The sequence below is a fragment of the Fistularia commersonii genome, chromosome 2 (genome assembly GCF_037954325.1).
Source record: "Fistularia commersonii isolate RoL2024-O1a breed Wild chromosome 2, RoL_Fcom_v1.0, whole genome shotgun sequence".
In the NCBI taxonomy this organism is placed as follows: Eukaryota; Metazoa; Chordata; class Actinopteri; order Syngnathiformes; family Fistulariidae; genus Fistularia; species Fistularia commersonii.
This window is the reverse complement of record NC_141285.1, coordinates 9,566,231-9,587,629: the sequence shown is the minus strand read 5'-3', so window position 1 is coordinate 9,587,629 and position 21,399 is coordinate 9,566,231. Positions and strand designations below refer to the sequence as shown.

Sequence of the window (21,399 nt, the reverse complement as noted above, 5' to 3'; positions counted from 1 at the left end):
AGTCTAGTCCCACGGCAGGAGCCACAAAAACTGAATTTAACTCATCTCACAAACCGTTCTGAGTCAGTTATAACAGACTATGTGCCATAGTCCACTATGAGTTCTTGAATTAGAACTCTTTGAGTATGCAAGCTGTAGCAAAGACCAGTGTTTGTGGGATGTGTCCATCAGCTCAAATTCAACTTCACAGTACATAGGCAGTGACATCAAGGTATGAGTACAACTGATAGATAGATATATTCACATGTTATATATAGATACCAAGTGGTATCTATATATAATGTGTCACTTCATAAATCATGGAGAGCGAGGATGAACAGTCTGATAAGATGTGACGGTCATTGTTTGAGAATCTTCTCTATGTCCGCATACAAAAACACAGCGTGAGTCAGACCTCTCTCTCTCTTCTGGTTGTCTTTGTGCTTGAAGTCCTGTATATTTCACACCAAATTCTACTTAGGGAGAAAGAGAATAAACACATTTGGAACGCCAAGAGTAAACCTGTTCTAACAGCATTTTTATACTGCGGTCATTATATGCTAATATAATGCAATTGGGAAAAGAAAAGAAACTGCAGGGGTTATAACAAATTCAACTAAACATCAATTTTGATTTGCTGTGTTATTTCTTAATTCTCCCCTGTAAAAAGCAAACTCCTGGGCAAAAGAGATACCACTGTGTAATTTGGGAATAATTTGTTTGTGTTGGGGGTTGCCTTACAGAGAGTTAGAAATCACTTCTCAACAATTATTAGCAGCTTCAACTTCAAACACTCTGAATTATGCTCCATTTGTTTTTCTAGCTTTTACTATCTATGCTAATTTTATTATTTCATGTGGTTCAGAAGCCCATTGTTAAATGAGAGAATTCCTGCAGACATCAAAATCAAGAAATGGTCTTTTCATAACTCATAAAGTGCAGTGAAAATAAAAGCACAAGGGTTGAGGAGCAGTCTAATATCCACTGACCTTTCAGGTCTGTTCTTGTCAGCATGAGCTCCTGAGAAAACTACCAGCTCCTGTACCCTGGATATCCTTTACCTCCCTTGCTTCAGCGGTTTTGTGCTCGACAAGCCATGAACACTCAATGTGTTTTTTTGGAGACAGCTTGTATAGTAGGTGTCACCAAGCTGTCAGACAAAACCGGCCAACCTTTGAGACCTATCAAATAGATTTCGTACATACCTTTTAATATCATTTGACGCTTGAACTTTGTTGTGATATGAGTTTTCCCCTAGATTTCTTTGAATTATCAAAACTGTCCTGCTAATATCAGTCTTTTGCCTGAAAACAGGTATTTAGCTTTTAGAAAACTGTTTCTTTCCGTCAGCCATTACTGTAAAAATATCATGACCCCCCCCCACAATCTGAAGCCCAGACAGTTACTAAATACTTGCATATTCCAGTGCACACCCTGATCCAGTGACAGATATAATGATAAATCCAAAGTGAAAAGATATTTACTGTGAGCAGAAGTGGAGAAGACGGAAGGAACAAGACGTCCAGCTTTCAGCTTGGAATTCGCTTCAATTTCATTGCACCAAAAAGCCACTGTCATCAGTATGCCTATTCGAAATATTGCATGCAATGTCATATCTCTCCGCAAGATGACAAGCAACCAAGTTTGTTTTCTGATAGAGTTTCAATCGAATCAGCCGAGGTAAATTTCAGCTGACATGATTCAGAACGTTTGATGAGTTTTTTTGTATTTTTTAGTGTTTATTAATCTGAGACATATATATTGCATATGAGACATTTATCATTTAAAGTTGACATAAAAATACAAACAATTAATAAGAATATGATTAAGGGAACCCTGTCTGGGAGGAATAAGAAAGCACAAAGAATTGTTAACTAAATAAAAATCGCAATTTATAACATATTTAAACCTACCAGCGCAGCCATTGTTTTACCAGCCCAATACGTGCTGGGTTGATGATGTATACAGGTTGCTCGTCTTAACTGTGGCTTTCCACTAGTGTTAAATTCACCCGGTATGGTATGGTATGTACCAGGGGTGGGCAAACTACAGCCCACGGGCACATCCGGTAAGATTGGTACAGAATTCATACTTGATGTGAATAAGTGAATGATTGGATCAATGAAGTTCAAACAGGAGATTATTTTATTTTTGGAGCTACCTGGGAACACTCGAGAATTTCCCTGAGCTGAATGACATAGATTGGATTTGTGATTTAGCCTTTTACTGTGGACATGCTGACACACATGATTGAGCTGGATGTGTATCTACAAGGGAAAAAATTGGTTTGTGCATGAAATGCAAGCAAACGTCAGAGCTTCAAAACCAAGCTGCTTTTATTTTCAAAGCAAATGTCAAACGAGACTGATATGTACCGTGAACAAATGTTTTTTTTTATTTTTTTATATGTATCGTATCTTGTGCCCGTCTGACGCAATGTCAATTATGCTGCTTTTGGGTGCAATTTCCAGTCCAAGGGACACAAGGGGATAGATTTAAGTCTACACAGTCTTCCAAGGGAAGTGAAAAGAAGAAAAAAGTGGGAAATTGTATGTGGATGCACACAACTTGTTAGGGTTGGGTTCACGGCAGGCATGCCCTTGCGGATCACACACCTACTGCGGATTGCTGTGCATTGGGAGTGCATGATTGGTCATGGTTCCCAGCAATCAGTGAGGGCTTAAAAGCAAGAGCTTTGAGCCTCACTGGTTGTCAAGTCATTCAGGTCTAGTTCCCTCTGTCTTCCCCATTTGCCCCTTCCCTCCCGCCGGTATATGCTAGTGCCTTCCTAGTTGCCACTCCCGGACCAGGCCTCTCCCTCACTGAAATGTGCTAGTGGCTTCCGCCTAGCTGCTTGTTCCTGCCCTGTGTGCCCCTTGGAAGCGACACAAACTGTAGCACTGGATGCTCTCCTGCGAGGATGTCAACAACCATGTAATGCAGAAGCAGCATCTGAGGTTGAAAGACCAGGCACCGGCACGATCACAATGGAAGCTGATTACAAAGGTGATCACCCGGTCAGTCAGCACAGCAGTCCATAAGTCTACAGAAGGCAAAAAGTGGAGCTCCTTACAACAGACGCTCTCTCTCTGTTAGCATAGCAATGCAGTTGCTGGAGGCACACCAGCAACTTTTCACAACTCTTTCCTCTTTGCTGCCGTTGTTGTTCGTCTTGAAGCTCATTTTGACTTCTGTCTTCAGCGTTATCTTCCTCGCGCAGGTCTCACTCAAGTTCAAAAAGGAAGGGTTGGACAGATGACATGTTTTTGCATCATACGGTAAAATGAAAGGTACCAAGCCCAGGTCAAACCGGTCACTACCCAGTCAGCACTGGGACGTGAACAACACTTAAAGGAAATGCCGATGTCCCGAACAGATTAAAAATCACATCAAATTTCAAATTTCATATCAAGGCAGCATGTGGTGTACTGGTCAGCACACTTGCCTCACAGCAAGAGGGTTGCTGGTTTGATTCCAGTGCAAAACAGATGCCTTTCTGTGTGGACTCTGCACATTCCTCCCTGCATAGCTTCTCTCTGGATTCTCTGGATTCCTTCGCCTGGTCCAAAGGAAAGATCAGAGAAACTTTGAATGATTCAAACATGTGAATGAATTACAGAATGAAAGTATCATGACTCTGTTTGTAGCCTGGAAATCAACGGGCAGTCGGTCAAGGATGCACCTTGCTAGTCATCTAATGCCAGTGTCAGCTGGGATTAGCTTCAGTGTCCCACAGACCAATTAAGTGAATATGTTTTATCTCTCAAAATCTGAACAGACACATCTCTTGAATGTTGATATCTTGTGGCTTTGATACTTTATTCTTAAGAGAGAGAGATGTCATCTTTGTCACACATTTTCAGAATTTATTATGGGAAGACTACACATCTACAAGTTAACATTGACAATAGCTTTGCTGCCTTTTAAGTATCTTCTGAAGTCCCAGTGTCAAGATCAAATAGTTTTGACAGATTATTTGTTATATAGACTGTTCCCTCTCGCAGTCATGCAATAACATTTTTACAGCATTGCCCTTTAAATGCTATGTTACTGTCTCAAGACGATATTCTTATGATATGCTGACTTCACATAATTTATTATTATGATGCAAAAACATGCTAATGTTAAGAGACAATGATGAACATGTATGCATCAACAGACGTGTCAGTCAGCAAAATATTTGCTGATCTTTTGAAATGAGAGCAGGTTAATAAGTGTCAGATTCACTTACACTGTATTATGAGCAAAGTCAATTTTCCAATTGCCTTCGAGGTGCAGCTCAAATATTGGCATTTTACTCGGCACGAAGATGTTTCTGGTGCAGTTAAAAGACAGTATTTATTTTATGAGAGTTTTCAGATATCCAGGTCTTAGTCAATCTTATCATGGCAACTGGACTTGGTTTTCTTCCCTTGAAGATCTGTCTGCTCTCATCTGAGAGGATTGTTCAGTAATCTTTACTTATTCATTTAGTTTTCTTTTCTTGGTCTAGGCTCTGGAAGACATTTTGTATATCTTGAAATGTTGATGCAGAGGCACTTATGCCTGTGTAATGTTTTTCTGTTTGTTTGCTTGCTTGCTTACTAGGATATCAAAATGCCTCCTCAGGAGACTGCAGAGGTCTCAATGCTTTGCATTAATATTGATGCACTATGTAAAATAGCCTCTTCTGTTAATTTTAGTGCCACAGTCAATGGGGTAGTGTCTAATAGACGTATTTAGATTGCTAAAGAAATTAAAAGGTGCTATCTTTAAGCTGGTAAGAAGAAAATCAATGGGGGAAATGAGTGTTAAAACTGGAGTAAAGAAACACTTCTGCCTTTGTCTGTATCAAGTAGTGTTGCTTTAATAAGCACAATAAGTAAACAAGTTAATTGTATAGCACCTTTGACATTTAGAGTGCATGATACACAAAGTGCTTAACATTAGAACAAATAGAAAATAAGTAGCCCTGTTAAACAAAAGACCAAAAAAAAACATCAAACAAAACAAGGCTGACAATATAAAATCAATCATCAACAACAAACAAACAGAAAAATCAAAATCAAAAATCTTAGCAAATATCCATTGATCAATTAAACTGACTTACTTTGAGAGGCTATAATATTTACTTCACGGTAACATGGACCTGTAGAATCCTGGAGTAACTCTACTGGCTAAAGTCAAACTTTACTCAAAAAGCATGAAAATTTTACCGCTTACATGAAGCCGAAGGGTGTTTTAATAGCTTGCTGCAGAAACATCCAATCACACAAATAACATCAGCTGAAGCCTACATTGGTAAAAATCCCAACATGTGGTGTGTTCTTATGGTCTTAACAGACATACCTGTACATGATTTAAAAAGGTATACAGTCAACCTGTTTCAGTTTTTACTGTTTTACAGCCATGCTTTTGTATGTTATTGTGTTCAACTTACGTAGTGGTCAACACGAGTTTCATGCGGCGGAAAGGTTGCAATACAGATTTGCCTCGAGGCAAACAGATGTCGAAGTAACTGCAACATATTGTATTTCAAGAGCAATATGGCAATGTTATTACTTGGGGGCAACCGATATGTTAACAAATATAAAAAGAAGTTTACTAGCAGTGTCACAGGCCATTTGATGGGACACTAAGAACAGGGATGAACAGGTAAAAGATCACTACCTTTTCTCTTCAAATCAATTTAATTGACATAGATGACTGATTTATTTGTTTGTTTGTTTTGTTTTTTTTTATACTTAACTACTGGCAACTGACCTTTTCATTAAATAAGTGACAGATTTTATAAAGTGAAGTTGAACAAGCAAAAAAGGGCAATCTTAGAAGACACGAGGCAATCCAAATTTATGGCTCCAACCCCTTTAATTTGATCTGTGTGAAAAGTGTCCATTTCTCATTGTCGTGGGCAGTCAGTTTCTAGATGTTAAATGCACATCTGCAATTTTCTGTAATGGCTCAATCACTTTTATTTCTTCATGGACACAAGGTGGGTATTATTGCCCGAAAAAAACAACTAAACTCTACCATCCATAAAATAACAGAGAGCCTCAGACTACAGTACACCATCATCAACAAGCAAATCAAGTTTTAATGTTATTTTCAATGGTTGCTGAGACTTTCTTTGCTGATGCTTCTGCTGGGAGCAGTAGATTATTCAATTCTGCTGCACCTTGCTGCATCATCTTTTCCCACTTTATTTTGTATTTCAGCTGAAAGAGAAAAGTTACCATCAGGCAACGGAGCCTGACTTTGGCTCCAGACCTGGAGCTCACCACCTGCTTCCTCACCATGTTGCTCAAGCCATGTGGACAGACAAGAACTGGAGAGCCATGTCTAATCCTGCAGCAATGAGGTCTATATAAGAAGACCTGACAAGAAAAACAGCACAGTATATGTTCGGAAGCTAACTAAAGAATGTTTATAGGTATTTTGCGAATATGTTTCTGGTCCTTGCTGAGACAAGGTTACCCCTCCTCCTGAGGAGAGGTGAGCAGTTATTTCCTATAGCTTTAAAAATAGGTGAGAGATATTAATGCTCTAATTAATCTATGTCGTTTAATGATGAAAAGTCATAATTTATCAAAATGTGTTTTTTTCCTCATTTTGTAGCTTAACAAACAATACAAAGAAATGATTAGAAGTATGTTAAAGCAAAGGAGAGAATTTTCCGACGATGCATGATGGATAGGCTTCATGCAGAAATGTAATCATGCAGAAAAAAAAGTGCAGGCAAAGTGCAAACTGTGGCTGTTTGTTCTCTGCTGTCCTTGCCAACGTCCCTTCGGTGTCGTGATCTCTTTGATTGTTTACATACTGGCATGACAAGATGTGAATTGTGGTGCCACAGAACCAGAAACAAGAACAATCGTAAGCAAAATTGTAACAATCAAGAAAATAAATTACGGTGCATATGTGTGCGAGTGTGCGTGTATGCACGTGTTTGTGTGTAAATGCATCTGTGTTTGTTTATAGCAATCTTGTTAATTCGATGTGTGATTGTAGTCTTCCATATGTCCAAATGTTTGATCTGTATTTCAGAGATGAAAATGACTCTTACCTTTGCATTTGTACTGGTGGGAGTGAGGACTAGAATATGAAGGCAGCACTGAGTACTGTACTGTATTTCAAATGCCTAATGTTCAGCCTTCCTTTACAACATAAAAATAAAGAGCTTTTCATTGTTTTGTTTTTTTTACACAGGCCAAAAACATTGGAACTCAACAAACTGCAAGTTTAGATTCATGATTATGGGGGCTTTTTATCTGTTTTTTGGTATTGCTTGTATTTTGAGTGACATTAAACACATGAATGTTCAATCACTCCAAAGCAGTTGATTCAGAAAGAGCAGGCTGAAATGGAATAATTGTAATTATAATTATAATTGTTGATAGATAGATAGATAGATAGATAGATAGATAGATAGATAGATAGATAGATAGATAGATAGATAGATAGATAGATAGATAGATAGATAGATAGATAGATAGATAGATAGATAGATAGATAGATAGATAGATAGATAGATAGATAGATAGATAGATAGATATTATATAATTATATCCTATAATTAGAAACATGTATATCCACCATTGTTTGCTTTCTCAAAATAGTATTTTTAGTTTTGGCCTGAAGGGTTTTCCACAATCACTGTAAAACATGAGGAACGATAGGATCAAGAATGAGTCCATCAGAGGAACAGCACATGTTAGATGTTTTGGAGATTAGGTCAGAGAAGCCAGAGTGAGATGGTTTGGTCATGTACAGAGGCGGGATAGTGAATATATTGGTAGAAGGATGCTGAGGTTGAAGGTATCAGGGGGGACGGTCTAGAAGAAGATCAAAAAGAAGATTAATGGATGCGGAAGGGGACATGGAGTCAGTTGGCATGAAAGAGGAGGATACAGAGAATAGGTTTGATGAAGGAGGTTGATTCGCTGTGGCGACCCCTGAAGGAAGCGGCCGAAAGCCAAAAACTGTAGAACATAAATAGATATCCCGGACAAGGCAAATCACGAGGGTCTTATCTAATCTTAAGTCTACAATGTCTGAAAGGATTGTTGAAGATGTACTTTGTTTTCAGCACTAAATTTCAATAAAATTTTTATAACATTTCAGATGTTAAAATATGGAAACACCAATCTTCATTTCTCATTTATATTCATTGCTCCAAACTGCTGTGAGTAACTGAATCTCATTTGTACCACCTGGCTTTCCCATTGCGTCGTCTGTAAGTTGCCAGCGGTTCAGCAGAGTGACCTAATTATTAGAGAGATCATAGTGTTGCTGCCAGTCAAGGGCCTGATCCTCCGTTGGGTTCACACTTCACAACTGTAGTTAATCCTCCCAGTGCATAAGAAAGATAGTGCGGTCTATGTATTACAGGAGCACCGCAGCTCTCAGATCCTCTTTCAGAAAATGCAAACTTTTATGAAAATGTTATCTGTCAAGAAACAGTTTTCAAGCCATAATGGCTATAATTTTGGGAAGAGTTCCCTGAAAAAAAGATGTGAGAAAAACATGTGTCATGACTGAAGGAAAGATAATTGCAACTGTTCAGAAAAGTTTTTCAAACAATGTTATGTATTGCTAAGAGCCAATGAGCACTTCTCAGGAAAGCCTTTGCACATTTTAAGATATTTAGAAGGATTAGATGAGTCTGGGACGTTGCAGAAAAAAAATATTTTTGGCCTTTTCTCTGCTTTTGTGCTGTGCTCAGAACCAAAACTTAAATTAGAGCAGTCATTATGGTTTTGAATGCTTGCTTCACTCTGGGCCGCGAAGCACTAAAAGGAGCAGCGATCCATTTCCTCCTGATTCCGCCTGAAAGCATGCTATTTGTTTACAGAAAGTGATCTTATCAAATTCTAATATCAGCCCCCCGCCCCAGAAAAGGGATCAATACTTGTTAGGCATTCTTTCTCAATTATTCTGATGCCCTAACATGCCTTCCATGAAAAATACATTTGTTTCCCTGCTCTGTTGCCAACTGAAACTGCCGAAGGCCAAACTGTGAAATTACTGCAGCCGTTTGTCTAGCTTGCCTGGCAGAGGCCACTTTGTCAGTGTTAATGTGGAAGGTGTGGTGGTGCATCCAGCAGCATTCTCAGTTTATTAACAGTAGAGAGTGCAACGCATAAAGAAAAAAGCATCTGGATGAATGCAACACTCACTGAGTGGCTGGCACTGCCAAAAACATGAGGGTGGCTGTAGATTGAGTTAGGTGGCAGCCCAAAGGCACACTAGTGGCAACCAGAAAAGGAGATCATCTTTTCCATCATAAAACCATGAATACAGGATAACAACCCCCTGAAATTGTTGTTGATGTTGTGCTCACAATGATCCCTTTTTATTACAAAATCATTATTTCATTCATCAACAATCATTATTTCCAAATTGAAATTTCTTTCATTTTAAAATGAGCAGATACAGAACTTCGTCATTGTTTATGGCTCGTTTTCAATCCAACAAACTTGAGACCAAAATGAATTTTAATATGTGATAATCCAACCAAAACTGCTATTAGCTCTTATGGTGCATGAGTCTTGCCATTTGAAATTATTATTTTGTATTAGTTGGCTGTGCTTCTTTTCCCCCCTCTCACTTGTGAGTACATGCAGGTCACATGAAGCAGAAACTGTCAAAGGCCTGAAACTGTTATGAAGTCTGGAGCCGCCTTTTCATGTTGGTTGAAGACTTCCAAGTACAGCGTGGAAGCTTTTAAATTAAGAAGAAACAATGCTATTGTTAAAATAAAATGTATGCTGCTGGTAGACAGTGAGTATAAAGGGCTACAGGTCTTTCAACAACATACATTTATCTTATTCCCATAGGAGGGGACTGGAAAAAGTCTGTGACACAGACTTGGCAAATATTTATGTAGCCATCAGTTCTGGAGCAATATTGTCACTCATTTGAAGCAGAGGGGACTAGCAGAGCCAGCTGACGATTATATGCAGATACATCACCAAGAGTAATGCATCTGACATTACACAGTGTCATTTCATGACTTGTTATTACAAAAAATAACAATTAAGGCTGCTTCAAAGAGAACAGCAAGTTCAAGGAGTCTCTGATGACTGAGTTTAATCTATCTTCTCGATGGTAGAGAAATTATTAAAAGAAGGAATCATACTGCAATGATTGTCATCTGTTTAACAAAAAGAACTTCAAACTGTTATACGGACAGTGGGATATGAAATAATTATATTGATTCACATTGTCACCCATACAATCAACGTAGCAATGCAGCTCATTTCCATGGAAACAATTTCCGAATTGTTCATCAGATTAAATAAATTCATCATTCAGGACATCCAGAGAGGATCTAAAGGATAAATGCGTTCTTCATTACATAAAACAATACAATCTTATACTATACTGTATATGAGTAAATAACAGCTGATGTTGCAAGTTAAGCTGCTAAATAAACCTGCCAATAATGCTGGCTACAGCAGTCTGGGAGTCCAGGAGTTTGTACACAAAAAGTTGTCACCTTTCTCTTTGTGCTGCTTGTTAAGATGAAAATGTAGTCACAGCCCTTGCACTCGGAGGGTTTTTTTTAATGAACCGCCAGTTCTCTATTAATAATGCAAACTGGCAGTAGTTGGAGAGTTTATACGAAGGCAAATAACCAAATTACAAGACAATTTCAAAAGCCGGATGTGTTTGACTGTGGCGCAAAATTGTTATCTACTTTCTCTGGAATTAATGATGATGTAATGAATTGCCACTCTCTCTTTGTAAGTAGATAAAAATCTGATTTGTGTTCACCGTTGTCTTTGTGGCACCTCTGCCTCTGCTTTTGATGTCATAACACCAAATGTAACAGTAAAATTATCCCAACTGTGGTGTTGGAAGAACATAATCCAGATGGATTATTACGTTTTAGCTGCCGTTTAGGGTCACATCACCAGACCACAGCACCCATTTTGTCCTATTGTTTGAAGAACAAGATGACCACGCTTCCCGAGATCTACAGCTGCCAGTAAGCATACCCACAGATAGTCACTAAGTGCCTGAGGATATTAAGCAGGTTTCCTTATTTGGGAATCATTTACCCATTTTCAGTGGTGCCCCTTGGCTGTGTATTTTTGCCTGTGGCTACAAAAGCATACTCACCCTTTGCAGTAATCAAACACTGCTCATAACAGCTGAGATGTCGTTCCTGCACCCATTTGTTACACTAGAATAGCCAGCCTGGGACGTAATGATCACACTCAAGATAAATGACATTGCGGGCTCACCATTTAAGCAATCATGCTGTCTGTAGTTGTAATTTAAACCAGAAGTGTAAAAACACATGACCTTCTCTTTGTAGCCCACTTAATTATGCCGGTTAAAAGGTCATACACACTTAATTACCTCACATATGATTGGGTGAAAACCCAGCTTTTACAAAAGCCCCCAAACCCAGTGAAAGAGCAGGAATTCCTTCATCTTGTCACAATACTTTATCAAAGAATCACATGTAAAAACACACCTCATTTGATGGAGAGCTTCGACTGTCATTTTCTCATCAATTCAGCTCACCGATTGGCTGCCTGCTGGACGTTAAAGCCCCTACAAAAATCACTCGAGCAACATCAATACACACCACAGCACACAGACCTTTTATGTTTAGGATTAGTATGCAATACACAGTTCAAAAATATATACTTTAATCTTGCTGAAGCTTCTTTTTTCTCTTTTACACATTTAGAAAAAATACACAGTCGACTGAATTCACTGGATGATAATGTTTTAGCAAAGTCAAAAGAGATGGATTTGTTGTTTTTTTTGTTTTTTGTTTTTTTTTGGGGGGGAGAACGGCACAGGTTTTCTCTCGCTAAGTATCCAGTGTGCCATCAAGCATCAGTTGAGAAGATCTCCAGAGTTCAGGTGTCCTAAAAAGTCTGGAACATTGTGCCCTACCAGCATCCTGAGGGTCATTTATATTCCTGCTGACATCTTCTGTATTCATCTCAATATTCTGTCATGTGTGCTCACATGTTGTCACCTCGGGGAGGGGTGTCTGGTCCTGCATGACGACCTGGGGAGGAGTGGGGGCAGGGCGGGAGTGGGCCACGGAGTTTTTCTGCAGCTCAACCCCAAAGGCAGGAGGAGCATTCTGCAATTGTCTCCTGTACTGCACAAAGCTGCAGGTCTTTAGGATGATAGCCAGAATGTTCTTCCCTATCAGGATCCCAGAGACCCTCGCATCTCTGTACAGAATCATGTTCCCGCCGCGGATGAACAGAGTGATGATGTTGATGGTCACCAGGCTGAGGATTGGATACAGCAGCATCTTGTGGGGCACGATGTTTATACCCTGCATGCTGATCTCACTCAAGGACACGCAGGGCAGCACAAGCAGCAGGATGTAGCAATAGAAGAACATTAATCCCTCCGCCCACAGAGGGAGACCCTTCTTCTGGGGCTCCCACAGGTTCGCTTGGATGTCCAATATGTCCAGCAAGTCCACCACCACCCAGAAAAGACGGTTGCGGATCTCCTCTCGCTTCTTGAAGGCGCGGACGTATTCCATGTGGTCAATAGCCACCAGCACCACAAACAAAACTGGAATGCAGATGGACAACAGCAGAGTTAATGCCTTCCTGGCGAGAGCGTCCAGACTCTTCCTGTCCGCCTTGTAGTTTTGATACACAAAGTAGACCTTGATCTCCAGCACGAATATGTAGAGGAACCAGAGGATCATGGCGTAGCCTCGTTTGGCTGTGCGCACCTCGGCACCCACCCACACCGCCACGTAACGCAGCACAATCAGGAAGCAGATGTCTCCCACCATCACCATAATGCAGATACCGATCTTGCGAGGGCCGTGGTTCTGCTCCACCAGGTAAGCATCAATCAATGCCATGCTGCTCATGATCAGGATGGTGGATAGGCACACATGGGGTTTGTTGGTCGGAGGCGGAGGTACCATCCTTGCCCCTCGAAAGAAGAGGACGCCGAAGGGGATGCGAGAGGGTCCTCAGTTTGTCCGATGAGGAGGGAGATCAGATCATACCGTTAGACAGCAGAGTTCCCCTCCATTGCTTCCGCTTTGGATGGAATCCGGGTGGCATTAATAAGATTCACACAGATCACTTTAATCAGTCTGTGTGTGTGTGTGTGTGTGTGTGTGTGCCCAAACTACCTGACAGGTAGACGGTATTCCTCCACATTTACTAAATTATATTCATTGGTAAATGTCATGTAAACATATAGGTTTACTGTGGGGAAAATGATTCTCTGGTCATATCTACTCCTGATAATTTAATGAATGCTATTCAACAGTTTAATCAGTTACTCAAGCGATGTCAATCGTTTAAAGAGAAAAAAGCTTCAGCATCTCCTCCTCCGTAGAGAGTCGCTTTTCCACAGGCTCGATTGCATACATGCTTAAGATTTTTTTTTTTTTTTTTTTTTTGGGGGGGGGGGGATCAGCTGAATACTCACTTGTGTCCCTCTTTGTACTTTATCCTAATGTCAGGAAGCAAACAAGCATCCATAAGACTGCACTGCAAGATCACAAAGCCCATCTGTAATCCATGGGGAAAAAAGAGAAAAACGCACAGGATCCCCTCCTTCTCTGTCAGATGTAAATCCACCAGGCATGAATATATATATATACATATGTTGAGGATGGTTTGTTTTGCTTTGTTTTCAACCAAAAGAGCAATTCCAAAACACTTCCTTCATAATCCACTTACTGCTCAGACGGAATCAGCAGGAGGCGTCTTACTGGTCACAAAGCGCGCTCTAATTCTCCGCCACTGAGAATAGAGGTGGTTTTGTGTTGTGCTTGTAGATGCTTTTAAACAGCCAACTCCCACAAAAAGAAGGCAAGTTATTCTCGGTGTCGGAAAAAAATAATCTGCAATAAGTCTTCCCTTTAAAAGGACTTCCTTCTCCAGAAGATTCTCCCTCTGTCTCCCGACATCAGTGCAAATAAAACATTTCCCCCTCTCTGCTCCTCAGTCTGCAAGTTTCTTATGTTTCGCCAGCAAAAATCGGACTTTCCCCCAAACGCGTGAGCGTCAGCCCCCGTGTGCGTGTACGTGTGCACTCCAAAACGCGTGCGCGCGCGCGTCGGCGTGTACGTGCGTGTGTCACTGAGCAGGTTTTCAGCTGTCTCTACGCTTCGTTGTCGCTGTAAAATACCCCCCACCCCCCCGCGAGGTCCCGGATGCTGCGCCAGTGTCTGCCTCTGTCCCCCCCCCCCTCCCCGCTGCTCCTGCAGCTTTTTTTTTTTTTTTCTTTTTTTTTTCTTTTTGCACAGGGACAACACAAGATCAACAGCCGGCAGATGAAACCCCCCCACCCCCACCCCCCCCGATCGCCCTGACTCCGACACCTGTCTCTGTGCACTTCTCAGCCCTTTGCGCGATGTCAGAGATGTTCCTCCGCGGTGCGTTCAGAAACACTCCTGGGATTTGTCTCTCTCTTTCTCTCTCCCTCTCTCTTTTTCTCACTTGCCCTCTCGCTGCAAACCTCTTCCTGCTCCCTCTTCTGCTCAAGTAAAGGCACTTGCTGTGTTGAGGTGACGCTCAGTAGTCCACAGCTGCAGAGAGAGGGGAGAGGGAGAGAGACAGAAGTCGTTTCCAGGAGGTGGAGAGAGGCGGGAGGAGGGAAGAGGAGCCAGCCCCTTGCAGCTTGTCTGAATGCAGAACTTCGTCTTTATTTTATTTCTACATGCATTTCTCACATCCTTCATCCGCCCTCCTTATTGTGTTCAGTACTGAGATCCTGCTGTCTTAGGTTGGTTCGCCTTTGCCTCTCATGAAAACCCTTTTTTCCTCTGTTACCATCCCATTAAGGCCACAGATGTATGTTTTTTCTCCTTCTTGTTGGAGGTATAGAGTCAAAAAGGGACCCTAAGAAGTGAGAGAAAAAAGAAAATAGAGGTGAGAGGCCATAATGTTGACTGTGAGATACTTGAACCCGGGTTCCCAGCAGGTTGCTTGCATGGGGGGGTCCGGAGGGGGGCTGTAGGAAGAAGAGGGGGTGTCTTGCCTTTCTATTGATCTACAGACAGAGCAGTGGATCAGAACACTAATACGGGCCAGACGCCGAAAAAGAAAAGATGTTTGGGTAGGTGGAGAAGTACAGATTTACTGTGAAAAGAAAAGAAAAAAAAGAAAGAGCAAGAGATGTGAAAGCCGAGTGACATGATTAGAAAAAAAGGGCAGGAGACGTGTGGAGTGGGACTAAATGTCAAGGGAACATTTTTCATCCTATGAGGATATAATAGTGCATGGACTGGAAGATAATACTTATAAAGGTAAGAAAAGGCTGGTGTGTGTGTGTGTGTGTGTGTGTGTGTGCGCGCTCTGCGGCCTGCTTACACCACTTGCGCTGTTTATCCAGCTGGGCCAATTAGTGATAATCCTTCCTCAGAGGAACCCGACTGCTTTGATTACTACAGTATGGAGCGATTACGGCTTAGTCCATGACTTGTGTCCATTCTGGAGTCACAAGTGTGGGTTTTCACAACAAAAATTTTTGCAGCTGTGGCTGGACATGGTTACAGATTCACCAGATCAGCTGACACCTCCCATCATGGTTATTTATGACAGCCATCATGGCTGTATCATAAGGGCAGCTTGAGGCTTCATGACAAATGAAGTCGGTCTGCTTTCTTATTGACTCTATCCTCTAGTTTTATTGACCGGAAATGAACCATGGCAGCTGTGCCATGAATAATAGCCTCTATTGCAATCTACAAACTTTAGATTTCTGTTTATGTTCTGGTGGCATAAAGCACGTGAAAGTCACATGTCCCAAGCCTGCCTGGTCAAGGATGATTGGAATAATTGTTGTGTATTGAAAGGTGACCGTTGGTCACCATGGCAAGTAATGCACCTGCTACCATCGGAATCCACATTTGTAATTCCTCCTCTTATCACGTATATAATGATTTAAACCTGGCTTGAACTGTAATTTTTCATCTTTGAATTTCTCATAATTTCCCTTCCATCCTCTTTCACTCAGACTTCATAAGTCATATGTGCAGGGCACAAACACATCAGGGCAAGTTAAGAGTGCTGTCCTAAGACTAATGTTAATTTCTACACAAGTTTATACGTGTTAGAGTTTTCTCTCTATTTCTATAACTATGTTATTTCGACTACTCGCATGAAGTTAGCCAGACATGCTAGAACACAAAAGACCTTTGTCCTCTAACAAGAATTGGGCCCTCCATGATTCCAATGGTCGTAAACATCTTTAGATAAGAACCTACCCCCTGTAAACGTAAATCTAAACAAGGATAAACACTTCTGGAGAGAAACCTGCCCACACCTGTATATCATCCTGGACAACTTAACATATGCATGAACTATACTATCCAATGAATGTTGATATGTAAATAAACACTTTCACACAATAAAAAGCCGAGCAAGGAGGTACTTGGTGGGATTCTCTGGATCTTGGCTCCAAAGAGCGCGCTGAGTCTCCCCCTCTGCAGAGCACAAAAGAATAGTCGCTTGTCTGTGTTATTTCTTGTGATAACCTCAGTCTCCTCTTTACAGGTTTTAACTTAGACCAGCATGAATTAGAATTACTCTCCAACAATATGTTTTAAAAAGAGTTGACCAATACTTTCAATTCTTAGTCCTTAACCCGCATATTTTGTTAAGGGTCAATTCGACCCATTTCACCCATTGACCCAATGGGTCAAATTGACCCTTAACATAATATGAGGGTTAAAGTAACTGCATTGACAAATGAACACGATACTAAATTTCATCATTTCCTATCACAAAGGCAGCTGACATCCAGCGGTTTTATTTGTCCCCATTTTGCCTTCTCAAGTCCATCAGGCAGTGCCTTCTCCTGTCCTTGGCTCCTGGACAGGGACACTCCATCATCACTGTTCTGCTCCGGGCAGACACACAGAATAGACAGCAGATGATAAAATACCATCTTCATTCTCTACTGCACGAAGCATCTACAGAAAATCGTCAGAGGATATAAATTAAGGAATCCACGTAGTGGCTAAGGGGTTGTTTTCTCTTCCTGTTTTTTTCTAGCGTTAAGGAAGATTCTCTAAGAAAACAAATGGTCAATTTGATGTCTTTGTCTTTAAATGTGGTGTTACACTGTGCAATGAAACATAACGTGGACTCAACTTTTCCCCAATGTTCCCTTGACAACCAAGAGCGGCAGCTTGAGAAACACGTTTTCTCATCTTGCCAGACACTATATCACGGGTGGAATTAAAAAAGAGCCCACAAGCTGCACCTTGAATTGTTTTCCAACTGTTTTTGAAATGTTCGAAAACGATACACTATTCTATCCATATTTAGACAGCTCGGCTTTCAAATGCAGCTTCTCCCATCAGCTGATTGTTATTATTTGTTCTCTATTCTTCCTTGTGCTTGATGTTAAACAAATATCAATGTGTTTCCCTCATAGTTCATTTTCATTTTGTTTTGTTTTGTCTTGTTTTGCTTTGTTTTGTTTTGTTTTGTTTTGTTTTGTTTTGTTTTGTTTTGTTCTGTTCTGTTCTGTTCTGTTCTGTTCTGTTCTGTTCGGTTCGGTTCGGTTCGGTTTGGTTCGGTTCGGTTTGGTTTGGTTTGATTTGTTTGGTTTAATTTGTTTGGTTTTGTTTTCTTTTGTTCAACAGGGGAGCTGTGAATAAGCACAGTTCCCCTGGAATGAGTTTGGAGGAGGAACTAATAAGCACCTGGAACCTGCTGTTTAGGGCACAGATGCAAGGGAAGAAGTCAGTAAGTGATTAGGCTGATGTGATTTTCCTTGCTTTTAGACTGTAGGTATTTTCTTAAAAGGACTGTGGTCTTAAATTTAAACAGTTGACTGAAACATGATATTAGTAAATATGTGGTCATCACGTGGGAGGTTTGATCAACGGTTCTATTCATTAATTCATTCATTATCTAAACTGCTTATCCTGCACTCAGGGTTGTGGGGTGACCTAGTAGGTCACCATTGGAGCCCAGGCCCGCATATTGAGATAAATAACCATTCAGAAGTCTGGGCACTATAGGGTCTCCAGTGAACCTACTACATGTTTTTGGACTGTATGAGGAAACTGGGGAACTCGGAGGAAACCCACCAAAAACACAGCGTGAACATGAAAACATAATGATATCTATTACAAAAAGATTTATCATGAGATTATTGTTTTTTTAGTTGCTTTGACTTGTTCTAAAAGTGTATTCTAAAAAGGGAGGTCATGTTCAGGACTGTTGTCCTGCCCCCTCAAAGAACACGGGAATTAAGAGCCTGAGTAAATGTACAAACAACAAAAACAAATGTATTATTTGTTTGAATATGGCATGATGCAAAAACAACTCTCTACTGTATGTGCTGTGTGAAACTGCCCGCTTTGATTTAGTCCAATCACGCTTGAAGTCAATCATGTTTTTTACTCACAACAGTCTTAACCAAAGGAGAGTGTCTGCCATTTGAAAGGGCGTGATGCTATTAAAATGATCTGAGCCAGAATACTTTTACTAGGATCTAGCAGCCGTAAATCAATCTTTAAAGGTACATTCAAAGATGGCCTGTTAAAGACAAGTGAGTTAAAATCTGCAATTCAAAGAGGAATTGACTGTGCTTATCCACCCCCATGCCTCTAAGAGGTGAGGAGATAGTGCTGCCCTGGTTCATAACTGTGCAGCGCTTCAGTTGACACTGACAGGAACACCAGGCAAGAAACACAGACTTCCATGCTAACTCACTGATCCTCTACTGTATCCAAAACTGCTGATTTCATCATTTATCATCATCATTTATACCAGTATGAGTGTTGAAACTGAATTTTTCCAAACAGCCAATGCTAAGCCTGACATGATACTGCCGAGGTATAAAAAAAAAGACATACTAACAATTCTGCAATTGTAAATAATTGAAGATTTACAACTAATATCATTATATGCCTTCAAATATTTCCAAAGCTTTTTTCAATACTGATACATTTTTCAGTACAACACATATAAGATACCATTATAGGAGAGGGATAAAAAAAAATAGAAATCCAGCTTCCTGGCAATCCTGCAGCTATACAGTAATTTGCAAATTTTGGGTGCCAGGTCCTCAATTCATTCAGGCAGAATTGTGTTTGCTCTGTGGATATGAATCTAGGTCCAAAGAAAACCTTGAGTAATTAATATAAATGTACCAAGTGCTTTCAGATGGAATTGTAGAGAAAATAAGAAAAGTCTCCAAAAACAATTTATTTGCTTCCTCTTCTTCTTCCCTTTTTTTTCCAGGTAATATTGGCTGGATAAATATTGGCTGGAATAAAACCATAAAATAAGCCTTGCTGGATTTATTAAACTCACTAGATGGTTAAACTGATACATGCAAACTGTTTGTTTTGCATTCTCGTTACAAAGCTTGACCTTAATAAACAGACTTTAATCAAATTGTAAATGTTCAATTCCTTTTAACCATTTAATCTTTGCCGATATTAATAGGATTTTCTGCCCCCAGCCGCAGGACATGAAGCCCTGCAGGGAGATCCAGCGTTTTGGACAACGGACACAAACCCTCTGTGGCTGACTCTGGTCATTCTAGTAATGCTAACTATGCTGCAAGGAATTTGAAAATGTGAAGTCCATGTTTAAATAGCTTTTGACACAATCAGTGTTTTCTTCTGTTGATTTTATTGGTTTTTCTGATGAGAATCACAACAGCCAGTAACATATACCTAAGATCAGTGGTGGGTCGTCAGGGCCTGCAAGGCCTTCTCTGCTTGCCTAAAAAAATATCTGAATCACAAATGTTAATTATATTTTGTCCATGAATACTTATTGAATATGTCCAAATGGTCTGTTCACTTCCTTTCATGGGCGCTGCACAATCAGTTCTGCAAGCCCTTTACGCAAAAACTAAGTGTTGACGATGCTGTTGCTTAAACCAATCAGATTTTGAGTTGGCGACATTAAAGCCCTCCAGCAGGCTACTGCAACGTCAGCTTATTCACACCCTCTGATTGCATAGTCAGAGACTGGACAAATGTATTAACAAGGAGAAGCGTACTAGACAGCTGCGAACAGAAATATAGTTGTGCTTGTTTAATTTTGGTATTGACAACCCCCAATGGCTGCAGGAGGAGAAGAAACGGATTTAGTTACTAATATATTGTTAAAGACATTTTCTTTTTGAAGGAAAAGCTGGACATAGTAAAGAAAGGTCAAGCAACTCCTAAGCTAGCGAACCTGTCACAACCAGTAAAAGGATTTGTCTGACATTTTCAATCCACAAACTCCGACCGGTAGCCCTGGCTCACAGGCTCCGAGGTACACTGCAAATTGTATTGCTGGAAGTGCTTGGAGCTGACGCGCACGGATAATCTGTTCGACAGAATAATTAAACTCTTTTTGAGGAATGAAAGGAAGATGGATTTTGTCAACAAATTATCAGAATTTTTGGTGAGTAAAATGCTGGTATTTTTCTAAATAATACTGCAAGTTTATAAGGTTATTATTGGTGTTTTTTACATGTTGCAGCAGTTTGCTATGAAGGCATTATTGTGGCTACTGTCCATTTTTGTGGCTCCATTTTTTGTTGTCCCAGTGTGTTCAGATTTCATTCAGGGAAAAGCGTCATAATAGTCAGGAACTGATCAAGCAAGAATGGTTTATTCAAAGTCAGGAAATACTCTTACGAGATATCCCGGGCCAAGGACTTGTTTTACACACTCTTGGAATTTGGGCACCTGGGGTGCCGGGCCGCGCCCCGGACAAAGCCGCGGGGTGCGTGATCGATAACGCACGCGCAGGGGGTTTCAGTGGAAGAGTACAGAGTTGGGCATCCCTTTGTCATCACGTGATGCGCTCCTGCGGGTGAATTTTAACACAACACGAGTTACCTATCTGCGATGCACCTCTTTATACTGCATTTCGGCATAATAAGATGTTTTTTACAGCCATAAACTGATTATATGGGGGTGGATTCATTCAGAGCACTACTGAAGGCCTAAGTGTAAAATGCACGGCCTGCCACTGCCGAAGATAAAGTTTCATGTGGCCTTTTTTGGCTCAAGATCTCTAATAAGGGACTGATGTCTTCAGTATGATTACATGCTTTTCCCTCTCGCACGAAAACCAATGTGTGACAAGGTTGTCTGTAATAAACTGATTATTTAAAGACTAGAAGTGAGGTGGGATGAATTCATGCCAAATGCCAAATGCCAAACGAACACAAAATAGAAATACCTGATAATCTAAAATACCAGGATAATTGTCAAACCATTGTAGCCAATATTTGGGGGAAAGCTTTGTTTCCATAATTGCCATGATAACAGTGTGTAGGAAAGCATAACATTTTACTGTCAGTATACTGTATATCCTATTTTTGTAGGTTTGTTAACAAGAGACACAAAGTTGGACACCAACTATTAATTTCTCAAATTTGACAGCCGGGATTCAGTGTCAGCAAGATCAGGTAATTCACAACGGTAAAGACAATTTCTACATGAAGCAT

At 40.5% G+C, this 21,399-nt stretch overlaps 1 protein-coding gene across 1 annotated transcript; it reads right to left on the bottom strand.

The window, feature by feature from the left end:
• Nucleotides 1-709: 709 nt before the first annotated feature.
• Nucleotides 710-14,110, bottom strand: LOC147236292 (transmembrane protein 121). Its single transcript, XM_086166386.1, has one exon. The coding sequence runs from the start codon at nt 12,884-12,886 to the stop codon at nt 11,936-11,938; it is 951 nt and encodes a 316-aa protein (XP_086022512.1). The 5' UTR covers nt 12,887-14,110; the 3' UTR covers nt 710-11,935.
• Between the last annotated feature and the right edge of the window lie 7,289 nt (nt 14,111-21,399).